Source organism: Aedes aegypti, chromosome 3, assembly GCF_002204515.2.
Source record: "Aedes aegypti strain LVP_AGWG chromosome 3, AaegL5.0 Primary Assembly, whole genome shotgun sequence".
Taxonomy (NCBI): domain Eukaryota; kingdom Metazoa; phylum Arthropoda; class Insecta; order Diptera; family Culicidae; genus Aedes; species Aedes aegypti.
The window spans coordinates 2,198,367-2,223,679 of record NC_035109.1 but is presented as its reverse complement, the minus strand read 5'-3'; the positions used below and the strand labels follow the sequence as shown (position 1 = coordinate 2,223,679).

General features: G+C 38.5%; 1 protein-coding gene across 1 annotated transcript; it reads right to left on the bottom strand.

Moving 5' to 3' along the window:
• Positions 1–7: 7 nt before the first annotated feature.
• On the bottom strand, positions 8–24,549 carry LOC5563804. The gene is made up of 3 exons (XM_001648037.2): positions 24,067–24,549; positions 629–749; positions 8–346 (listed from the first exon to the last, which is right to left on the bottom strand). The coding sequence occupies exons 1-3, from the start codon at positions 24,340–24,342 to the stop codon at positions 66–68; spliced, it is 678 nt and encodes a 225-aa protein (XP_001648087.1). The 5' UTR covers positions 24,343–24,549; the 3' UTR covers positions 8–65.
• Positions 24,550–25,313: the final 764 nt, after the last annotated feature.

The following is a 25,313-nucleotide window of genomic DNA, read 5'->3' as shown; positions in this document are numbered from 1 at the left end:
ACTTTTCTTTCGTCCAAAATTGCTCACTTATGTTCGAAAAACACTGTACAGAAAGAACGTCCAACCTACAAGTGACAAGGATAAATCATATCGCACGGTGCCCCTTGAAGACCCTCCATGATGGCCCGATCGAGTTGAATCAGTAGGTGGTTGTATTTGCTGTTCTTGGGAATTTCCGGGTCGAAGATTTCCGCTCCCTTGACCAACGCGCTGGCAGCTCGGGCGTATTCATTGGCCGTGTGCGGTGACATACAAGCGCTTTGCAACATGCAACCTTCCTGGCCGGAGCCTTCTGCCGCGAGGTAACCAATCATCAGCCCCGGTTCACCCGGATAGAAAAATGATCCTATGGTGGGGTAAAAAAGATGGAAAATTGAAGGATTGTCTCGTGGCACCCATTCGGCGTTAGAATTGCGTCACTTCTATTGTTACCGCACCGCATTTATATGTGTCGCCCAATTTACCCAGATAATTTTCCTTCCCATTGTCTTAGTTAGACGGAAGGGCAGCAGGACGGCGAAAAGTACACAATGCTTAATGACAGTTTTGGTTGGCTTCGCTTATTGCGTGGCCGCAGTTGTTATGACACAGTAACACATGTTCAGATGGTATGATATTTGAAACTTACCGCCTTCGCTCCGTCCTCGGCCATAAGCACCCCAATTGCCGGCACCGATCAACCCGGCAGCAAAGATCAGTGCTTTGAGCAGAAATAGAATCAGCAAGTTGGTGAGGTTCAGACTCAAAACCTGGAATATTAGAATTTAATAAATTTTCGATTATTATACCTCGCAATTAGCGTATCCTTTGCATAACCTAATATCGATATAACGTAATTTTTTTTCTGTGTAACATTTTTGCAGTTAAAATTATAAACGTGTCATTTTTACTAAAAAAATGTTGGGACTTTAATTCGAAAGTTTTTTCGCTATTCTAATTACAAAGTTTTGTTTATTCATTTAGCATTGTTTAGTAAATTTTCTTTTCATATTCGAAAAGACTATTGTATACATTATCATTATTGTTCATCTTTATTTGAGTAGCCTTTCACCGGCGACGAGTTCGCCTAAAATTTTTAGGTGGCGCGTTGGAATTCCTGCAGAAATTCTTCAAAAGATTTCTCCAAGAACCGTTTGAGGTATCAGGTATCAGGTATCAGAAGGCCGGCTCCAAAGGCACGTTCCCCACCAGTTGGGAGATTTGTGCCATCGCCATATTTGAGCCTATTTCATCATCTACCCGATGGGAGAGGAAAGGGAAGGGAAAGATGGGAGGAAATAGGAGTGGGGTCCCTTGAAGAGGGAAGATCGCATAAGCGAAATGAGAGCATGTAGCTCCATACCACAATGGGTTCGAACAGCGCCCTAAAAAGGGCACTGCAAAACGCATGAGCGTAAAGAGAGCCTATAGCTCATTACCACAGCGGGTTAAGAATAACAGGATGTCCTGAAGATTCAGGCTTCTGTATTCAGTTTCACTTAATAAGTGTTTACCAAGTAATTGGAATCGCATTTGCGCAAAAACTGGACAGTTACATATCAGGTGATACGAAGTTCCATAATCGGAGTCACAACTATCACACACAAATGAGTCAGCACGCTGAATATTTGCCATGTGATAGTTGAGTCGGCAGTGGCCTGTCAACGCTCTGACCAAGAGACTGCAATTCTGCTTTGACAGATTTGTTAAATACTTCGCCACCTTTGGAGATGGCTCAGTAATATACAATTTTGTTTGACGACACGACTCCAAACTATTCCAATATTGCTTGTGCTGAGTTGCCGCCCAAGAGTTTATCTGAAGCTTCACCCAGCACTTCGAAATTGGAATAGCCGGCTCAGGGCCAATGAAGTCATGCGATGCTCCATCGCGAGCTAGCTCATCAGCCAATTCATTTCCAGCGATGGAAGAATGGCCAGGTACCCATACAAGGTTTACAGAGTTGACTGAATTCAGTTCCTCAATTTGAGTTCGACATGCGATAACAAGCTTCGACCTTGAGTTGGCCGAAGCGAGAGCTTTTATAGCAGCCTGACTATCTGAACAGAAGTATATGACTTTACCCATTACGCGCTGTTGAAGTGCTGATTGCACTCCACACATAAAAGCAAATATTTCCGCCTGAAAAACGGTGCAGTTTCTACCAAGTGAGTAAAACTGATTCAGCCTTAGCTCACGAGAATATACTCCTGCACCAGCTCTACCTTCAAGAAGGGAGCCATCAGTGTAACATACTATATTGTTTGATATACTTCTTTCCAAATAGCCAGACGTCCACTCTTCCCGTGAAGGGAATTGTGTGGTAAATGTCCTGTAAGGAAAGTTACAAGCAATTGTGAGATCACTTGGAGCAAGGACAATTTTGTCCCAATTCACCAAAAGTGGAAACAACGAAGTGTGTGTAGATCTACGATTCACTGGATTTTTCTCCAGTAGATCCAGTACCCATAAACGGTAAGAGCAAGAAAGTGCTTCTTGTTTAAGATATATGTGTAGTGGCGCAACGTCGAAAAGGGCCTCGAGCGCTGCTGTGGGAGTTGTAGAGAACGCACCAGACATCGCCATCAAGCACATCCTTTGGAGATGGCCCAATTTTGATTGGATTGTTCTCACTTCGCCCTTTTGCCACCACACAAGACATCCATATGCCAATATTGGTCGAACAACTGTTGTGTAAATCCATTTGATATATTTGGGTTTGAGGCCCCAAGTTTTACCAAAGGTTCGCCGGCATTGACCGAAGGCCATGCAAGCTTTTTTGACTCTGAAATCAATGTGAGGTGTCCATGAAAGTTTGGAATCTAGAATGACTCCGACATACTTTACTTGATCAGTCACATTAATCTCAGTGCCAAAAAGACGTAAAGGTCGAATTCCATCGCGGTTTCGTCTTTCCGTAAAAAGAACAATAGATGTTTTATTCGGGTTAACCGAAAGGCCATATTGGCGACACCAACTCTCGACTACCTGAAGAGCACTTTGCATCAGGTCGAATAGGGTGCTTATGCACATACCAACTATCAGAGCTAGATAGTCGTCGGCAAATCCATAAGTTGGAAAACCGCAATTATTGAGTTGCCTCAATAGCGTATCTGCTACGAGATTCCACAAAAGTGGTGACAAGACTCCCCCTTGGGGGCATCCGCAAACACTCAATTTTCGAATCGCTGATTGACGCAATGTCGAGAAGAGATGTCGGTTTTTGAGCATTTGATGAATCCAATTGGTAATCATTGTAGGTAGCCCATGGTTTCGTGCGGCTTCCAATATGGCATCGAAAGACACGTTATCAAAGGCACCCTCAATATCCAAGAAAACACCCAAGCACGATTGCTTCTCAGCGAATGCTTTCTCGATATCGTATACAACTTTGTGTAAAAGAGTCACAGTGGACTTTCCAGATTGGTAAGCATGTTGATTCACATGAAGAGGCATGTTTGCCAAATAAACATCACGGATGTGATGATCGATAATCCGTTCCAGACATTTCAGAAGAAAAGAGGTCAGACTGATTGGTCTAAAACTCTTCGCTTCCTCATACGACGCACGTCCTCCTTTTGGGATAAACTTTACAGTAATATCACGCCAGGATTTGGGAATGTACCCGGTAGCAAAACTGCTTACAAGTAGCTTTTTCAAAACATGTTTGATAAACTCAAATCCCTTTTGGAGCAGAACAGGATAAATCCCATCCGCTCCTGGAGATTTGAAAGGAGCAAAACTATTAAGTGCCCATTGAATCGATTCAGTAGTTACGATACTGCGAGCCGAGGCCAGAGACTCGTAACTACATGAAAAGACATTTGATTCATCCGTAGATGCTATGTCCACACATCCGGGGAAGTGTGTATTGAATAAACATTCTAAAACTTCTTCATCGGAAGAAGTAAAGTCACCATTAGGTAAGCGAATTTCGTTCACTTGGAAATCCTTAGATTTTGCAAGAATTTTGTTCAACCGACTGACTTCACTCAAACTGGAAACATTTGTACAAAGGTTTTTCCAGCCGGATCGTTCAGCAGAACGAAGAGCCTTCTTGTAAGCCTTGCGAGCTGACTTGAACGACTCTGATCCAGCTGAACGGCGTCTGTTCCAACTCCTTCTACATTGTTTCCTGAGTCTAGTCAGATCGGAATTCCACCATGGGGTCCCTCTTGTAGTCTTTACAGACCGCAGAGGACATGCTTCTTCAAAAGCTTCCATAATGTAGGATGTTGTAGTATCAACGGCATCATCCAGATCACTTGGATTTTCAATGGACGGAGAATATCCATGAAATTTGGTCGCAACCAATTCAATGTAGAGTTCCCAGTTTGTTGACCGGGGATTCCTAAAACGCAAAGTCTGCGCAGTTACATTTGAATGTTCAAAGAAGATGTAGCGATGATCAGATAATGATTCCTCATCTGATACATGCCAATTCGTCAACTCGTGACTGATTCTATTCGAGCAGAGCGTTATGTCTAACACTTCTTCTCTATTAGAAACCATGAAGGTTGGGCGATTGCCTATGTTAAGTAATCCAAGGTCTGTACTACTTAAGTATTCCATCAGACTGGAGCCTCTCAAATTGATATCCGAGCTGCCCCAGATGATGTGATGAGCATTGGCATCACTGCCCACAATCAGCGGAAGGCCTTTTGTTACGCAGTGTACGACAACTCGTTTGAAGTCATCCGTTGGGGATGGTTCATCATGTGGTAAATATACCGAACAATAGACGTATTTCCTGTTGAGGTCACCAACAGAAACATCGATTGTGACAGCACATACATCTCTGGTAGTTAACTCAGAAATGAGTGTAGCAACGATTGCTTTATTAACGAGCACGCATGCGCGGGGCATGGAGCGCGAGTTTGCCATTTCAAGCTTGCTAAAAGTAGCAAAAACTGGGTCCACAAGGTTACCTAGATAGAAGTTCCCTCTACGAAAGTAGGGTTCTTGAACTAGCGCCACTTGGGCTGCACCATTTTGCATGAGTCTGCAAAGATTGATCGTTGCTGTTCTTTTATGCTGAAGATTGATCTGAGCTAACCTAACCGTAGCCACTACCCAAACTAGGCAGGATTAAGCTTTTTGCAATCTCCGCACGAAAAAGACCAGCAACGAAAAAACCAGATCGGTATCTATTTAAAGTCGCCAAAGGCGAAAGAGCACAGAATACCCTGTGTAAAACGCATAATGCGAATCCATATAGGTGATAATTTAAATTAAATGTCAACATATTCATAATCCCACCCTTATTAAGCCTCAAGATAGAGACTGAAGAAGGGCAGCCGATTATCTCGGAGAAACACAAGGTCACCTGCACCATTGCTCCGGGTAGCACAGGAAGGACTCAATACTGTGGAGGGCGCCCTGGTACCCCACAGGCTCCGTTTGCGGTTAGGTTTTATTTAGACCCCCCTAACCATTCATTCTTAGGCACGGTACGCATCACACCATAAATTAGGGGTCACCTGTGAGGTGGACTTTTACCACCGGAACAGGCAGTCCGTAGTGTTAATTCTTAGCCAGTTGAAACAACCGCTACCGACACTACGCGGCTATCTAGGCTGCTCGGGAAAAGGAGGTTAATATTGATGATTAACTCCTGACGTGCCCAAGCAGCCACTCATTTAGCATTGTTTAGTAAATTTTCTTTTCATATTCGAAAAGACTATTGTATACATTATCATTATTGTTCATCTTTATTTGAGTAGCCTTTCACCGGCGACGAGTTCGCCTAAAATTTTTAGGTGGCGCGTTGGAATTCCTGCAGAAATTCTTCAAAAGATTTCTCCAAGAACCGTTTGAGGTACTAACCTCCTTGGATTCTTCTACGGATTTATTCTAAAATGCCGATTTCGTGATCAAAATAGTAAAACGTGATTTTAGTGAAAATTTTTGTTCAGAGAAATTTCTTGATCTGTAAAAGCAATTCCTTTTGAGCTAAAGATCAGATGATCAAACCACCTAAAAGTGAGATAAAAATATATTTTTTTTATGAGATAGATGATTTATAAGATAGGCAATTGGTGTATTACGTAACGCTCTATGGAAAGTGAATAGTTGGATCGAATGTTCAGGTATCAGAAGGCCGGCTCCAAAGGCACGTTCCCCACCAGTTGGGAGATTTGTGCCATGCCCACTAGCAAAACAACGCACCTAAGAAAAACGCGATAGAAGTCGTGAACACTTTTATGCGCTATTTACTCCAATTAAATTTAAAAAGCGATGTTTTCGCACCCAAATTTGCACTCAAATGGTGCAATGAACTATTGATTACAATGTTACATACATTTTATTTCTTAATTTCCTCAAATAATTAGTTAATATGCAGGAAAATTTACGCGTGACTGATATGCGTTTATTTCCTCAGTGCTTACTATGATGGATCGGTCTTCACATGTGAATTATTGTTGTTTTGACAGTTCAGTGTTCGCATTCAAAGTCGCGGAAATGTTTGCTCTCGATTATTTGAAAAGTTATGGTACTTCTGATAGTTCCGAGGATGAATGCAGGTAATTGGCCGATGGCGACCCGTTGGACAATGACGCGGGCTCTGAAGACAACTTTGCTGGCTCTGACTGGTAACGACGGCAGCTTTTAATTTCCACCGAAGACGTACCCTGAGCATTGGATAAGCTATTTGAAATCGTTGGAGGACACTGAATATGCGACGGGGACTGATGAAATGGACTCATAAGGAAGTTATTCGACCATTGATGAATTCGCCAAAAACACAAAAGAAAAAAAAAAGAATTGAAAGCGAGATACAACGACGCCAAGAAGCGCCGTTCATCATACCAACTAATGCTTGTCCATTATGGGTGTATAATGAACTGCGGGGTTAACATCTCGAAGGAACACCGTTTTCGTTTTAACACGGTGTTGTGGGCATTGGATTCATGAGAGCAAACCAGCTATATTTACAAGAGCGTGGAACAAGTGGATGTTCAAAGACGACGTCGCTACAAGTACGAGGAGAAATCACACGCTTATGATCTGTTAATATCTGTCAGATTTAATTAAGATTTATGTTTCGACAAAATGAACTCTAGTTTGAGTTGAAAACTTAATCGATTGCTCACCACCAGCGTGTGACTAATCGATTAAGTTTTCAGATCAAACCACTGTCTGGTTCTCTCGATTTGTGCTCTTAAAAATTTGAAGTTTGGCTTCGATGCATCTTCACGTTAAGGGAACGAATTGTGGGTAAATATATTTGCTCTACTTGACTTCCTTATTAACACAATTTCTCGCAAGTCCTTATCACACAAGTCGCGAGACTAACATGCGTTTAATAGTAACGTGGGACAGACCAAGTTCGATGTTGTTGTTCACATTTCCAGAGCAAACGTATTTTTTTCTTATAATACCATGAAAGTACATGCAATTGAATGACGTTTCACGTAATTAACTGAAATTTGACGAAAAATGACCTGGGGCTTTTATGCATTTTTGGGCAGATTAGGTATTGAATCAAAAATAATAAAATATGAAAAAACGTGATGAAAACAAGATAAAAGAGAGTAAAACCTCGAATAAATACATTTGCATGGTTTAACTAGCATGTACATAACAATCAATAGGTCTCGCCCTTCCAGATGTATTTAGTGTCATTTGAAAGTCAAAAAATAGTCCTCTAAGAATCGCAAATGATTATGCGCGTCATTCTACGTCCAAACTAATGACACACTATACTACCCATAAAAGCAGAACTGTTATAACTTATAATTTTCTAGTACATTGCTGCATGCTAAAAAATATATAAATATGAACAAATTTCACGGTTTGCAGTTGCTATTCGAGTTGAAAGTTCATATAGAGACTGTTATGCCTTTATTTTTCAATATGACACTGCACCAACTTCATTTTTTTCCACAACATTTTCAAACAAAGTGTGTTAAAGTTTATATGCACGGTGAACAATGTATTAAAATATGAATGTTGCGACGAAAAAAGGTGTTGGTTCGAATATCCACATGGGACAGTTATGCTTCTATGGGCAGTATATCACTTGAAAAAAGCTCCATCAAAATTTAGTTTAAAATAGTGTTGGTAGTTAAACAACTTAATAGAAGACATAAAAAATGTTAGAAAAAAGTTATATTGGAATTTTATTTTAAATCTAAGTATGCTGCTCCGCTCAAGAAAAGTAAAAATTTCTGAGGAAGAAATGGTCAAGAAATTTTCTACAGTGAGCTCCATTTGAATTGACATTTATTTTCAACTGCGTACTGCGATCAGAAAAAGGCGCATTCTTGATCGATTTCTTGCAGAAATTTTCCATGCATCAAGATAGGCCGAAAAATTACTTGTCAGCAGCGAATCAGGCTTAAGAGTCCACCAACCGTCTATTCCAATCAAGTAAAAAAAATTCTCATTGTTAGGTGATTTAATCACCTGACCAATAGTGCCAAAAAAAGCGCTTTTTCAAATCAATAAACAACTCACTAAAATCAACGCTTTAGACGCTATGCTATTTTGAAAATTCAAAACTTAGAGATTCTTGCAGTGCTTCCCCCATGTAAATTTCTTGAAATATAGTCGCCTCTTCACATCTATCGAAAGGACCATGAAGATTATAATATGTCTGGATCAAGGACATTAATGTTAATTACCAGATAGAAACCCCTCCGTTAAAAGGAGAACAATAAACAAACATCGTATGGGCTTCCTAAATTGTTTTGAGTCACTAAAATCTGGTCAAAAAACCAGAAAAAAAACTGAGTAGGCCACGCTGCGAGTGGTTGTGGTTCCGACCTGGGAGGGAGGCACCGATACTACACACGAAATATAAGACAACTTTATTTTGAACTGCAAGATAACTCCAGCTTGCCAACAACAATCAAGGCAGGCTTCGAGAAAATCAGTAGTTTCCTTTTGTTGTGCACCTTCGATCTTTCCTGACAAACATGAAAAAAGGGCCATAGTTTTCTATACACTAAATATTCATTTTCATTGGAAAAAGTAGAACGAAGCGTTTTTCAATGCTTTATGTTCAATCATATTAAATGGTGCTCACGTGAAATTACTTGCGTTATGTGCATAAATTGATTTTCATTCGATTTTTATCACTTTTGAAGAAATACGAAAATGTGTTTTAATCAGTTACGCGCTTTTTTCATGTTAGTCCAATGTTTGAGATCTGGGCTCACAGTGACAGTTCGTGACAGCGGAATCTCGGCTCACTATGACGTACAGAAATTTTGTATTGGTTTCTCCCTCCCAGGTTCCGACTGCCTGTCCCTTTTATTTCGCGTTCTGCGTGGTGGATTTTAATGCAATTCCGCTGGTGATTCGACCAGTGCTACACAACCTGGACAGTTTTACTTTTACCGTTTGTGATAAGTGTGATTCTGATGAGAAATTGCAAAAGTTAGTATAGTCGTAACATTTGATAGTGTCATTTAGTGCTTTCTTCTGTTGAAAAGAATACGTCTTGAATTGTAGATAGGTGTAGGAGGGATCATTTTGAACCAGAATCAATTGTCCAGTTTTACTCCTTCTATCCAAAATGAGCAAAATCCATCTCTGACTTCCAATTAAACAGATCTATTTCATCTAAAATAGTTTTTCATAAGTGAATTGAAATAAGAATGGAAAAGTAAATAACATGACAGTTTTCTGTAAGCAATCTACGAAATACTCCGTTACTACGCAACGCAACTAAAATCTGGTCGAGAAACCATTGATAATGAATCAAAATCAAAAAAAACACATCGAGATATAGAGATATTGAGTTATAGATATTTAATTTGAATGCAGAATGAAGGAAGCGACGAAATCGTCGATTTAGAAAGATATATCAAGATGTAGAGCGCTGACTGTATTTACAAGGATTCTTACATTAAATTCCAAAGGTTTCCTGAAAAGGAACAAAAATTTCTCCATGGGTTGTTCCACGGGTTGTTCCAAACATTATTTAAATATTCTACCGGTATTTTTTAAAGAATTCCGACAAGGATGCTCCCACAAATCTACTAGATAGTCTTTCAGCATTGACTCATCATCAGAATTGACTCCATAGGGCATTTCTCGATGATTTTTAACAGAATTTTTTCCTAGGGTTCCATTCTATTAGTTCTATTTCTTCTATTCTATCCATTTTCTATTCATTCTATCTATTTCTATTAGAACTAATTTTATTAGTAGTCTAGGAATTTGACAGAGGTCTCTTCAAACAAATTGTCCCAGATCAGGAACCCAAAAAATGTTTCTTCAAAAAAAACCTCCAATATTTCATTCTATCTATGAATTCTACAGAGGGTTTGATCAAGAAATTTATCTTGTAAATAATTAACGATTTAAAATAGATTTCACTATCAATTCATTAATAATTATTAATTATTGTCCACTTATTCTTCCAAGGACTGTTGCGCTCGTTCCCACCAGCTAGCATGTAGGGGAAGGGGTGGTAAAATGAACACCTTAAGGAAATCATCATGTTTCTTATGGAAAAACGAGAAATTTCTACAGTTCTATAGCACAACATCAAAAATAGGGATGTAATCTATAGCAACGACATGGATTAAGGCTAAAATAGCGAAATTTTCACATATTTTCATTGCTATCAAAAAAGCGATGCAAATGTTCATTTTACCTGCACTATGTAGGTAAAATGAACAGCGGTTGGTGGTGGTGAACACCATGCAAAAAACGTGAGCAAAACAAATATTTCTGAAAATTTTCATTGCCCCACCGAAAATACATCCATTAATGATTGTAACCCATTCAAAAAGAATTCTTAAGGTATCAGATTTGACATCATATCATAACGATATTCACCACACTAAAAAACCTCAAGTCTTCCGAGCTAAAAGTTACGTCAGTTCTAATTTTCAAACGTGGTTTTCTAAAATCTTAGTTTTCGTTGATATTTTCACTTCAATTGACCTACGTATCAACTTGAACACTCAGATTTATACTCTAAATCGTCCGTGCGTGATAAAAAATCATCGAAATTTTACCACCCCAGTTCATTTTACCACCACTTCCCCTACTTCGTCTTGGTCGCATTCACCACCAGTCCAACTTTTGCTGCTTCACATCCATCAATGCCTCAATGACCATATCATCGGCGAAGCAAACAAATATACCTACTGGATGTCGTAAAAATCATATCCCGGCTGTTAAGCCCGGCTCTCCGCAATACACCTTCTAGCGAAATATTGAAACAGGCACGAAACTCCATCACCTTGTCGTAGTCCCCGGCGGGATCCAAACGAACTGGAGTGTTCGCCGGAAATCTCCACACAGTGTTGCACACCTTCAATCATTGCTTTTATCAGTCCTCGTGGGCTTCCGTCAATGACTTTCCACAGCTCTACACGGTCGATACTATCGTATGTCGCCTTTTTGAACTCGATGAAAAGATGATGCGTTGGGAGCTGATATTCACGACATTTTTGGATCATTTGTCGTACAGTACAGATCTGGTCCGTTGTCGATCGGCCATCAACGAAGCCGACTTGATAACTTCCCACAAACTCGTTTACTACAGGTGACAGACGACGGAAGATGGTCTGGGATAATACTTTGTAGAAAGGTGATCGCTCGAAAGCTCCCACAATCTAACTCGTCGCCCTTCTTGTAGATGGAGCATATTACCCCTTCCTACCACTCCTACGGTTCTGTTTCTTAGATTGTGTCAGCCGGTGCAGACAAATGGCCAGCCTCTCCGGGCCCATCTTAACCTTTCAGTCGTCGCGTGGTTTGCCAGCGTCAGTACCACCTCGCTGATGCTGTGTACAAGAAGCGAGGTTTTTTCATCACTGTTGTACCAAATACAACAGCGTGACTACTGAAGTGTTAATGAGTTCAGCTCCGATACCATCCTTACCAGCAGCTTTATTATTCTAAAGCTGGTGAATGGAAAACCTCCCTCAAAGTGGGGGCTGTTTGGTTTCCATCGTCCGAAGTACTGACGTAGGCATATCCTCCGTTATCTCACCCTTCATTGCCTGTGCTCTCAGAGTCATTCAGGTGTTCATCGAAGTGCTGCTTGCGTTGCGGGATGCGTTGTGCTTCTAATAGAACTTACGTGTTTCTTGAGACCGGCACAGCTGTTCCATCTCCTTGCACTCCGTTTCTTGATGGCGGGTTACTATTGCCGTTTTCGTCTATAACGTTCCAAGTTCTGCCAGGTCCTTTGCTGCAGCATGACCGCGCTGCATTCTTCTCCTCCAGAATCTGCCATTCCTCGTCGAACCAATCCACGTCCCACGTACCCGACGTTGATCTTAGCTGCTTTCACTGTTTTACAGCAGTCCGCAAGAGAAGCTTGCAGCCTCAAGGTGCTGAGCGTATGCAGTTGCGACATCCGGTTGCTTAAGCTGCATACCGGGACGACCGTCGGTACCGTACGTTGTTAACGACGGAGAGTTTTGAGCGCAGTTTAACCATCACCAGATAGTGGACTAGAGTCGATGTTAGCGCCACGATAGGTCCTGACGTCGATAATGTTGGAGAAGTGCTGTCCATCAATCAGAACGTGGTCGATTTGCGATTCTGTTTGCTGTGGTGATCTCCAGGTGTATCGGTATGGAAGGCTGTGCTGGAGTAGGTGCTACGAATGGCCATATTCTTGGAGGTGGCGAAGTCAATCATTCTAATGCCGTTTTCGTTCGTAAGCTGGTGAGCGCTGAATTTTCCAATAGTCAGTCTGAACTCATCCTCCTGGCCAACCTGGGCGTTCAAATCTCCTATGATGATTTTGACGTTGTGGCTTGTCGTACTTTCGTGCGTTCAAGCTGGGCGTAAAAAGCGTCTTTATCGTCATTAGTGCTTCCTGAGTGTGAGCTATGCGAGCGGTTCCACAGAAAATGACGACTTTTTTCCCAAATTTCATTTTTATATTTTTTGATTTGGATGAAATTTTGCACATGCTTTCTTTATGCCCAAAAATGCCTTTTTGCATCATCGGCTCGCCATTTTGACTCTAGCCTTACTTTTGAGAAGGGCCTAAGAAAAAAATCCTTAATAATTTTCAAAAAATTATAACTTAGAAACGGTTTGTCCGATCAGTTTGGTGCCTTCCGCAAAGTTTTAGGTTATTGTTGGGACTATCTGGAAAAAATATACACTGTAAAAAAAAGTTTGTAATTTTTTACATATCGAAAATAAAGCTTAAAAATCAATTTTCTCAAAAATCGTATTGTTGATTATTTTATTTTTTTATATACAAAAAATGAAGTCTTTTGCACAGTGGGTCAAGATGGAGAAATCATGGACAAAAAAGTTATGATTTTTTAAAAAAGGTTGATTTTTCAATATGGTCTAAAAAAACTTTTTGAATGCTTTTCGACCCGATTTTATGAAAGTACGCAAAAGACTTCATTTTTTGTCTACTTTAACATATAAAAAAAATAAAAAATCAAAAATACGATTTTTGAGAAAATTGATTTTAAGCTTTATTTTCGATATATAAAAAATTACAACATTTTTTTACAGTGTATATTTTTTCCAGATAGTCCCAACAATAACCTAAAACTTTGCGGAAGGCACCAAACTGATCGGACAAACCGTTTCTAAGTTATATTTTTTGAAAATTATTAAGGGTTTTTTTCTTTGGCCCTTCTCAAAAGTAAGGCTAGAGCCAAAATGGCGAGCCGATGATGCAAAAAGGCATTTTTGGGCATAAAGAAAGCATGTGCAAAATTTCATCCAAATCAACAAATACAAAAGTAAACCGACATTCGAATTCAAATGGAACCGCTCATGCACGTTTATTATGCTAATGTTAAAGAACCGGCCTTTGATTCTCAACTTGCACATTCTCTCATTGATCAGTCACCATCCGATCACGCACCTTTACATATTACCCATCACTATAAAAGCTTTTCCCAGCTCGTGTGTGTGCCGCAGCTCTGGTAGATGGTATGGTTACCTCTGTTCAGCACCCCTCCTGCAGCGCTACGATTCCGAAACCGCGGACCTTCAGAACATCGGAGAGTATACGTGTACTTCCTATGATGTTGAGAGATTTGCAGTTCCACTAGTAGTGTTTGATCCTTTGAACCTTTGATCTTGTCGCTTGATCCTATGGGACGAGTGACGAACACTTGATCGGCGTTCAATGCGTTAATCGAGTAATATCGCGAATCCGGTTAGGCGCATTCATTTCAAATTATATTTATTAATCGTTTACCAAAACGAATCCCTCCCCCATATCCAAACTCCCAGTGTTTACTTGTGGAAGTGCAGAGGACTCCTCGGATTCCATATAGCAAGTAACACGTCAACATTTCCCTCCTATCCCTAAATTGACCTGCATTCGGACGCAGCCGGCGCCATTATTGGTTATTATAATAATGAGAGCACCAGTATTTACACATTGAGGATGCTACTGATCCCGAGTAGCGTCTGTTGATTCCCTGTGTAAGTACAGCTGTTCTTGCAATAATGGAGTAGCATCTGCGGGCGGTCAATCATGCTCATGCTCATGCTCAGTTGAGAGATTTTCTGTTCCACGTACCAATCGCTAGTTCATTTCCGTTGCTGTGGTCTTTGCCGATTGTTCCGGTTCGTATTCTCTCGTTGACGTTCCTGTGCTGATGTGTTTTTACGGTTGGCTTGCTGCGCCTGACACCAACCCATTAGATTTCCGGACGAGCATTCCCCTTTAATGTTCGGAGGGCCATAGTGCACAATTTAGCTTAGAGTTCTTCTCCGGCACTCGGACGATGATCAGCCGCCCCTTTGGGAACAGACGCTGTTGTGAGCCGCTCCTATCATGGAGTACAGACGCTCCAGGTTTTCAGAAGCAAAAGCAAAAGCAAACCCTCCCTTCCCTGTCAGCATACTACCAAAGCTCCCACCGGGGTTGGTTACCCGATCTTCCCTTAGGTTGCTCGTACTACGGCCAGTACCATGAGCAGGTAAGGGTAGGAGTTGCTGGGCAGGACTAAGGACCACACAAAGGAGTCTATTTTATTCCTTCAGGTACGCGAAGTACCAAGAGTACGCCATGTCCAGCATTCACCAACCTATTTTTCTGGGCATGTTTCACGTGAATTTGCACTTATAAGTCATACTTATTATTCTTCGACGGCACATTTTATCAGCTGAAGAAAAAAAAAATAATCGGTTATTACAGGACTCATTAATATGAACCATTGACAAGCTTGGTATTTTAACTTGAAACAGTTTTCTTACGTTAATAGTTCAATCAAGTCGTTTAACTACCTGATTTTTTTTCGCGTTGGATATCAGAACCAGTTTTGAACACATTTTTAATATCGGTTCCTATATAAGCCGATCACATTGATTATTTGTAAGAGTGGCCAATTTGGGGCTATTGTGACAAACTCTGATGCAAAAAAGCAATTTTTGAAGGAAAATGAATGATCAATTAATGTGGATTTATCATCTCGAGCAGACGCAAAAAGCTGAACAAGAGCATAATTCGTTGTTCTAAAATGGAACAATGAAGATCATAATCAACTATGGTTTGCGATGAAAAACGAATATCTGATGGAGCATATTCTTCGTAGTTGCTATTCCGTAATTATTCAGGATAGTGATATTGCACAGAAAACCACTTGAGATTTATCAAATATATTTCTATGCTATTCGACCCATTACAATGTAAAGAAGTTGAAAAAAAAACTACAGAGTGCTTCGTGAAGCCCAAGCATGACAGTTCGGTTTTGCGTCGTCCGATAGATTTTGCTGACAATTTCGCGCGTGCTTTCGTTGCCGGAGAGGCCCAAGCAAGACGGTTTGTTTTCGGGATGCCAAGAAGTTTTGCTGTCAGTGTCAGTTTTGTGTTCAGTCGAGAATGGATTACCAACTAATGAGTTCGTTTCATGTTAAAGATAACACATTTTTTCTTGAAAGCGTAACATTTATGTAATATTAAAACAAACGTTGTATGGTTCGTCACTGTATGTGTCGGCATTATGCTCTTTTCTTATACAATTTCAATATACATACATTTTTCTCTTTTTGACATTATTAAAAATTATCTTTTGAATTGTTCGACATTGTGAATGTTGACGTATTTTCTAAAACTTCTACCATATCGGAGACAAAATGCACAGTAATACTCATATGTAATTTTCAAACAAACTATGTATGGTTCGTCACTACAAGTGTCGGCATTATTCCTGTTTCAAATTATTTAAAATACATACATGTAATTTTCAGTTTTCGTCATTAATAAAAACGTCTTTTGAATTGTTCGACATTATAGATGTTGACGTATTTTTTCCAAAAACTTCTCGAGACAAAAATACAAAACTAGCTTTAAATATAAGTCGTATATTTCCCCCTTGTCCATGGATCGCATCACCGACCAGAGGTGACTCCCAGATATTTTCCTCCCTCACTAATAAACACCCTTCCCGTGGTGATTGTGGAGATGCAGAGGTATTCTCGGTCTCTAGAAGCAACAATTACACCCTAACATTCCTTCCCCATCCCAACTGACTGTAAGGACTTGGCCGGCGCCGTTATTGATCAATAATATTAGATCTGCTAAAATTGCACTTCGGAGAGTAAGCGGAAACTCCCATCCCTTATTCATTTGGATCGTAAGTGCAATTCTTAACAGTTCCGATCAATCACGGGAGTAGCAACCATTGACATGTGCAGTCAGTCTATGCTATGTTATTCGACCCATTACAATGTAAAGAAGTGGAAAAAAAAACTACATGTGAGGTAGATAAAAAAACCGAATTTAGTACTATACCATTTAATTCCACTATAGTTTGTATCTTTTGACAGAATACGCGTATTTCGACCTCAACTATAAGGCCGTCTTCAGTGTCGTGTACTAAACTCGACTTGAAGAAAACCATCGTAAGCACACATTTATTATATTTTAAACTAGGTATAGTCATAATTACCTTATCCTTTTTGAATAATCTTAAAATTTAAGGGCTATTAGGTACATCCCATGCCTCTTTTGTTTGAAACTTTAAATTGTGAGGGGTGATTCATAAATTACGTCATGTACAGAGGAAGATGGGGGGAGCTTCAAAAAAAACGTGACAACTTATATGCAAATTTAAAATAGTTGATATAGTGATATGGAGGGAAAAGAAAGGAGGATGAATATGGCAAAAACTTTGCGTGATGTTATTCATGGACGTCACCTGAAAAGGATATTGAAAGACGAGTTTGAAACAATACCGAGAAAAATCTAAGACATTACAATTTCAAGTTTTAAGGCCAACTCCAGAGGCTAACGCTTCCCCGCCATTTTGGAGACTTTTCTGCCATCGTCTGCCATTTGTTTGATCTAACTTTGTAAAATATGAGTATCACGGGACACCCCCACTAATACCCCTTGCAAAATGTAAACGTTTAATACAAAATGAATGTGTTTCTGTTAATTCCATGTAGAGTTGTCGGTATGTTTTGTGAAAGGGTGGGGGTGGATTTAGGGAAGTTGGGGTTGGGGCAGGTAGTGGTCACAATAAGCATTTTTTTTGTACTTTTGAAAATTAATGAAAAAAGTTATAAAAAAACCAAAGGAATGCAATCTTAAGCAATCTGGACACATTAAATGGGTTTATTATTATTTTACCATTTTTTAATATTTTTTTATTTACCACAGTTGCAGTACTACACTATTCTTCATCTGAGTTAACTTCTCATCCACAAAATTTTCGTCAATTTCATCCTCGACGTCAATCAGATCATGTAAGCTGTCTCCAGATACATCGCATTTAAAATCCTCAAAACTCATAAAAGCTTCTTGTTTTCTTTTCGTTACTCAAATGGAACTTAAAAATGTATCCAACTTATACAAATTGCGAAGAAAAACATCATCATTGATCGTTTTTTTTTTCAAATGCTTTGGACGTTGAAAAGGGAGTCAAAGTAGAAAAAAATGAATCAGTTTCTCTCGTTCGCTCTAGGCTTGATTTTTTGTGTGTACTTACACCTCTAGTTAGAGAAAGTGTATTGTTCCTAGCATAATTTTCAAAAAAAAAAATCCTAAATACGCCTTGGTAAATGAAAGAAGCTTCGTTTTCCACAAGCTAATTTATTCTTTATAAAAATTAGCAAAGATTTTCCTCTTCAGATATGAATGGTTATAAAAGTTTATATGAAATTTAAACATTCTGATAACAATTTAAATCTCCATCCATTGTGATTTGCTTGAATGTTCCAAAACTGTACCTTCACCTATAGTTTTATTTAGATGCACATACATCAGAATGACAGCGTTAAATCATTCTTCGCCTATTTTATTACCTATAAAGTTTTTCAACAATGAGAATGATCTTTAAAGCATTCTCAGCTTGTAGACAAATATATCGACATTGATTTTTCATTATAACTTATCTGCATTCAGCGATTTCTCTTCATCCTTGCGCTTTTTGCATTATTTCAGTTACCTGATTCATTTTTCATAGCATGTTTTCGTGCTGTAGAATAAGGAGTTACTAAATCTTACTGCATGAACAAGAAATTTTGCGTTTTTTTTTTAATTTGGTGAAGTTCTAATCGAAAGAGAGGATTAATGAAGAGAAATCGCACATGTCAGTTAAGCCCTTTGGAAATAACAGTATCGATTTGTGCTTTCTAAGTTTACGAACCGAATTGCCATCCCCTTTGAGCTTTTCTAGAATTAGGATTTTTCCGTAATCATCATCGCCACTGTAGCTTTACAATACTCATCAGATTTTTCTGGGGTTATTGGCTGTTCACAGTTTGATTACTATCACAATATAATGCAACCCTTCCATAAATTTTTAATATCATAAGCTTCCTTCCACTTTGTTACAAATTTACACTCCAATTTATATAAATTATCTTTTAAGTTATCGTAATCATCTTCTGCTATTCCATTATTGGCACAAATATGTTTGAAAGCATTTTCAACATTCTCCATATGATTTAATTTTACATCAAAAAGAGAAATAACAGCGCGATTATAAATGGCTTCACTCATCACTGTTTTTGATGGTGCTCACACTTTTTCAAGTATTTTAACAATAGCACTGACACAGAAGCACTGGCAGTAAAATTCTCTACTCATATATGAAATTCAATTGCCAATATTAGGTACTATCTGTTGTCGAAGAAATCAAACAAGCATATGTTTGTTCGGGTTTATAGACAAAAGGTCGAAAGACAAAAGGTCGAAACACAAAAGGTCGAAAACGATTTGCATGGTGGGAAATTTTGAAAAAAAACTATTTTCGACCTTTTGTCCCTTCTTTTTTGTTTTTGGACCTTTTGTCCTTTCGACCTTTTGTCCTTTCGACCTTTTGTCTTTCGACCTTTTGTCTTTCGACCTTTTGTCATAGATTCCATAAAAACATGTTTTCTGGCCACCCTACACACTTCTATTAAATTACTGGGGTCGGTAAAATTTTACTGGGTTTTGGAACTACCGAAAAAGTCAGTAAAATGAAAACTTTCGCCACGCGTAATTGAAAAGCAAAATTCACCATGTTTTATTTTTTTTATCGATATACAGTCAACTCTCCCTAACTCGATATTGAAGGGACCATCGAGTTAGGGAGGTATCGAGTTACAGAACACAAATCCAGTGCAACTGAGATCCAAGGGACCATCGAGTTAGCCATGAAAACCAACTACTATGGTTCTCTAACTCGATATCGAGATACGGAATTCTACTAACTGTATGATATCTCTAACTCGATCGAATACGGAATATCGAGTACGGGAGAGTTAACTGTATGATATAAAAATAAAGCTCTCTGCAAATTTCAGTCAAAAATCTGTGGTTTTCGATTTTTGACATTTTTTTTTAGTTTACTGACATTTTCGCTAGTTCCAAAACCAGTTATTTTTACCGAACAGATTGAGTGTGTATCCTTAAGACGGCTACCCTAAGACAAAATAAAATATTGATCCGCAATAAAATCAAAAAGTTGAAGGCCAACTAAAAACAACGAGACTCTGACCATCTGTTAACTTTGTCAATGAGGAAGGAAACTTATTTTAAGCACGCATGGTAAAAAAAAAACAAATGACAAAAAATGAGAAATGATGTAACTATCAAAGTTGCAATTTGTTGCAAGACTTTTCTGCGGGACATGTTTGTAGAAGTTTCAAGCTTAATTTTCATCTAAACAGAAGTGTCGGGAAACGCGACTATTAAGGTTCAAATTTGGCATTATTTTCAAAAACTTTCAATTTATTTAATTTTCAATATTTTTTCTATTAGTTATATGACATTATTTTATTAGTCCAGCAGAAAGCATAGTGAAAACCTTTAAACCTTTATGGTTTAATATAGATGAAGAGCAATAATAAAAAATGTAATTGTTCAATGAACTTGAAGAAATAGGTTTTTTCACCGAAAAGTGTAAATTTCGCATCCATTTTTTTACTTTGATACTACACACTTAATTCAGAATGCCGAATCTCGGCTATTTTTAACCAAAATCCGCAAAGCCGAGTAGTCGGCAAACAAAATTCCTGTGATCTCAGCAAATAAAAGCCGAGTATCAGTAAATCGTGCTTCGTTGCTAAGCAAGCGGACAATTTGTTAGCTGAGTCTCGGTTAAAATCGTGAAACCGAGATTCGCACAGCCGAGCTCGTGAAAAAAATCTAAGTGTGTATATATCTATAAGGGGCTTTCCTTAGCTGAGTTGCTAGAGTCCGCGGCTACAAAGCAAAGCCATGTTGAAGGTGTCTGGGTTCGAATCCCGGTCGGTCCAGGATCTTTTCGTAACGGAAATTTCCTTGACTTCCCTGGGCATAGAGTATCATCGTACCTGCCACACGATACACGAATGCGAAAATGGCAACTTTGGCAAAGAAAGCTCTCAGTTAATAACTGTGGAAGTGCTCATAAGAACACTACGCTGAGAAGCAGGCTCTGTCCCAGTGGGGACGTTAATGCCAGGAAGAAGAAGAAGAAGAAGAAGAACTATATATCTCAGAAACTAAAGCAAGTAGCATCTTCAAATTCTGAAATTCTTTTAACAATATTGTTAGTATTAAGTAGAAAATAATCAAAAATGATTGAGGAAACAATACTTTTGCGATTTAGGACCGCCTCACAGTGGGACGAAACTGAAAATTGACGGTCAAAACCTCTTAGAGGTGTTTTAGCCCATAGGTGTCTTCGGGACATTGTTTTGAACTAGCATCCCGAGTAATAATAAAACATAATGTTCAAATTAGACTAAATAGGGCACCCGAGCAAAAATATTTTTTTGAAAATTTGGGCGGTAATTACTTCAGCAAAGTTTTAGTTCTTTTCATTTTCAACAGCTTTGCTGAACATACTCGATATTTTTGACTTCGTTTTCACGGTTAAATTTTTAAATTTAACCTATTTTACCATAAATATCAGTTTTTTGACCATTTCTATACTCAATGTGCAATTTACGAGCATGACATGTTCTACAACATTTTATATATTACAAAAATACACAAATTTGCCGAATATATCAAAGCTGTGAAATCATCACATTCCAAGATATAATGAAATTATGTTAAAATTTATATAATTTTCGACCATTTTTCAAAGCCAGTCTCTCCTGAATCGGCACTTTTCGGCAGCCATTGGAATTTTGATCTTAAATAGTTTTTTGACCTTTTGTATACTCACAGTGCAATACTCTGTATTAGTTATATCATAAAATAACATATTAGAAAACACCTTTATCACACTAAAACTGCTTAATTTTAGCATCAAATCGTAGTTGTCGACGATAATTTGGCTTCGGTCACAATGCGTGAAAAATTTAAGAAACAAAAAATAATATAGTCGGTGTTCAAACAGACTGAATCAAGTGTTTTTTTAATGATTTTAGGAAAACGTACCCCAGGCATTCAAAATATCAAAATATTTGCATTATTTGTTGTGATGATGGAATTTATCTTTTTGATGATACGTCTGTATCAAAATATCATCAGAAAAATCAAAAATGATCGTGTAACCAACATATCTCTATGACACAAAAATTTCATCTGGTCCAGTCTGTCTGAACACCGATCATATGTATTTTATGATAAAAAGCAAATAATAATTGAGAGTAAAACATAATTTAGCCTGTTGAACACAATTCCTCTCATTTTTCAACCAATTTGTTGTGCCGGCCGAAGTGAACTTGTGTCCGAAATTGCTGGTACATGAGAAACCTAGCTAGTAAATTCTCAAAAATAGTTTTATTTCAATAAAACATTGTTTTTTTGATAGCTTGTCAGTTTATTCAGATGACTTCGACATAGTTGTTAAGATTTGTGATATAAAAAATCCTAAGTTTATTGATTGCACTATGAGCATACAAAAGGTCAAAAACTATTTGATGTCAAAATAAAATTCCATGCCTGTCAAAAAATGGTTGAAATCAATAAGCCCTGTGAGACCCGATCATTCTGTTGCCATGGGGCTTTAACTGATAGGGGGAGATCCCCCAGTGCCGGACAGCACCCAATACCGGACAAAGTTGAAACATTGAGAAATCATGGTCCAATTAAGATGGTGTATTAGTAGAAAAGAAAGCTATTATGTAGACTAATGTTTGCGTAGAATAACACATCCTTGAAATATGCATCCCTTTTTAATAAAGTAGAAAAGTTTGAAAATCTTTAAAAAATTGACGTATCTTCTTAATTTTGAGCCTATTTAGTAATTATTTTGAATATGAAAAATACTTTGGATCCCGCAAGCATGATCGAACCTAATCCTAATTTGATAGTATGAATGTATTTTGTACCGTAATTGAAGTAAATATGGACAATTACAATTTTGGTCAAGCACCTCCTGTCCCTCAGTTTCGGACAGCTTGATTTGTTATATGATATCTTTGTAATTATTGCATCAGTGTCTCATAATACTTTCATTTTTCATGGATTCCGTCGATCATGGTATCAAACATGCAATAAAATTAAGAAGAATGAACATTCATAACAACATCGTAAAATGTGCTATTTTTCATCATATATGAAAGAGGATTTTGATGGACATCTTGTAAACTAAGAAAAACTCAAATTGTTCTTGTAAATGTTGCAAATGCATTGAATTGGCAATTGTATACTATTCCTATAGTAAACACATTCAATGATGTTCAAATTTACAGAATTCGACGCATATTCAGATCGTGTCCGGTATTGGGTGCCACGTTTCAAGATCGATCAATTTGGTACTAAAATACATCATCAGAACACATGTCAAAATCATTAATTCATATTTATATTTTCAAATTTATTTTTGTACACTACAAAAATGATAATATTTATCATAAATGGGTAACACGAGCCCATAAAATCAATATTTTCGAATTATGAATTTAGTGGCTTAAGTGTCCGGTACTGGGGGATCTCCCCCTATAATAAGGCATCAAAGTATACTAAATATGGCTGCCGAAAAGTGCCAATTCAGAAGAAACTTGTTTAGAAAAATGGTCGAAAATTATATAAATTTTAACATAATTTCATTATATCTTGGAATTTTCAAAAAAATTTTTTTGCTCGGGTGCCCTATTTAGTATAATTTAAAAATTATTTTTTATTATTACTCGGGATGCTAATTCAAAACAATGTCCCAAAGACACCTATGGGCTGAAACGCATCTAAGAGGTTTTGACCGTCAATTTTCAGTTTCGTCCCACTGTGCGCCTGATGGGATAGTGGGACGCAGAAGTAAATCTGAATTCAATTTCAATTCAATAATCTTTCGAAAGAATTAGATGCCCATCTAAACACAACGACAGCGTTGTATTTAGATGATGTTTTTGTTAAAATTTCGTAAAATAGTATGCGTCATACATTTGAGTCATTAAAATCCATATGGCATTTCTATTGCTTTTTTCAGACTTCGATTTTGAATCTCCATCTAGTATCAGTTTATTCAAATTTATTCAAGCATTATTCTTAATTATTCTGTTCAAATAATAATAATAAGAGCTCACATTGTGAGAACTACTTTAATTGTACACGTATACACGTATTGTATATCAACACAGTTTTTTTTTTCTGATATTTGCGTTCTACATTGTACGATAGTGGTAAATTATCATGTGTTGCAAGTCATCCCTCCCCATGTTATAATGTGTTATTCAATAGGTCAACAATTGGTGTCGTAGTCAATACTGGTACTTCCACCCTACCTAAGTACTGTCAACTCCTTGTCCACTAACCTGACTATTCCCGGCCGATCGGCTAATCATCTCCTTCGCGAACGAAACTGCCAACTGTCCCGCAGGACTCATAATCAAATCCCTCGCCGATTCGGCAAAACCGCGACCCATCGAGGTGGAAGGCCCTGCTTGGGACCCTCCATGCTGCTGCCTACTGTTTGCATTGTAGCTTAGATCATTATTATCGAACTCGTGCGCACTGCAACTGATTTCACCGATGATTAATGCCAAAAGCACTGCGCCCGTCGCTAGCAGTGGAATGTTCCAGAACCTCATCCTGCTTCCGCTTGGTTCTTATCCTTTCTTATCGCACAAACACAGTTTTTGAAGCACACGAATTTCGTTTCTAGAACGACACCGGGTTCTTCAATCTCGGACAAGTTGCACAAAACTGAAGCCCCTGCCGCAATTGTAGTAATATAAAATATCTTTTCTTCGTTTGCCAAAGTGTCCCTTTGGGTGGAATGCGTCTACCTGCTCTACCTGTCCTCCTAGTAGTGATTGAACAAAACAAAAACTCAACAATAAAATAAGCCTTTAACAAATGCTCAGAAAAACTTAAGTCCCCGTTGCAGTAGGAAAGAGACCATCAACCCATGTGCTCTTCTTTCCATCATTTTTCCTAAAATTAACTCATTGCTGCACCCTTCAGGGACGACGACGACAGCAAGATCAGCAGGCGGCGGAGGGGTCTTCTAAGAGACCTTTTTTCCTAATGACTGCGCGCACACAATGGATTAAACCACCGACTACTGCGATGGCATCCGCACAATGTATCATCCTTCTTGTTGTCATCGTTACACTTGTGCCTACTGTGAGTGCGATCGCCATTTATTTACCCCGTTCACATTGTTACGACAGGGTTTCGAGGGTTTTCCTTCCTCAATCGAATTTGAACCAGACGGAGTGGAAAATTTGACCATTTGCCATTGTTTTCAGAACGATTTGTAGCATAGGAGATCACCGCATTCAACACACACACACACCAAGCAGATCATCTAAACGAGGTGGCTTACAAGAGGTTAACTAGAGTCAAAATGGTTTATGTCATACTCCTTGCATAATATTTCGTTCCTAGAAAAGCGATTATTTGGATATGTGCGTAGAGTTTACGACGAATGAACAGCAAAAAGCTTTTTTGATGTTTTGTGTTTTTGCTTCCTATTTGGAATGGGTAGGCCGCCAAGAAGGCGAGGCACAATGTTTCTTAGTGGGTGTTGTGTTTGCAAAGTTCATGATTTAATTAG

Excerpts from the sequence above, each read along its gene's own strand:
- LOC5563804 (XM_001648037.2), bottom strand. The coding sequence starts at position 24,342 with ATGAGGTTCTGGAACATTCCACTGCTAGCGACGGGCGCAGTGCTTTTG. Across the intron at positions 750-24,066 it reads GATCGGCCGGGAATAGTCAG|GTTTTGAGTCTGAACCTCAC; the intron begins GTTAGTGGACAA and ends CTAATATTCCAG. Across the intron at positions 347-628 it reads CCGAGGACGGAGCGAAGGCG|GATCATTTTTCTATCCGGGT; the intron begins GTAAGTTTCAAA and ends ACCCCACCATAG.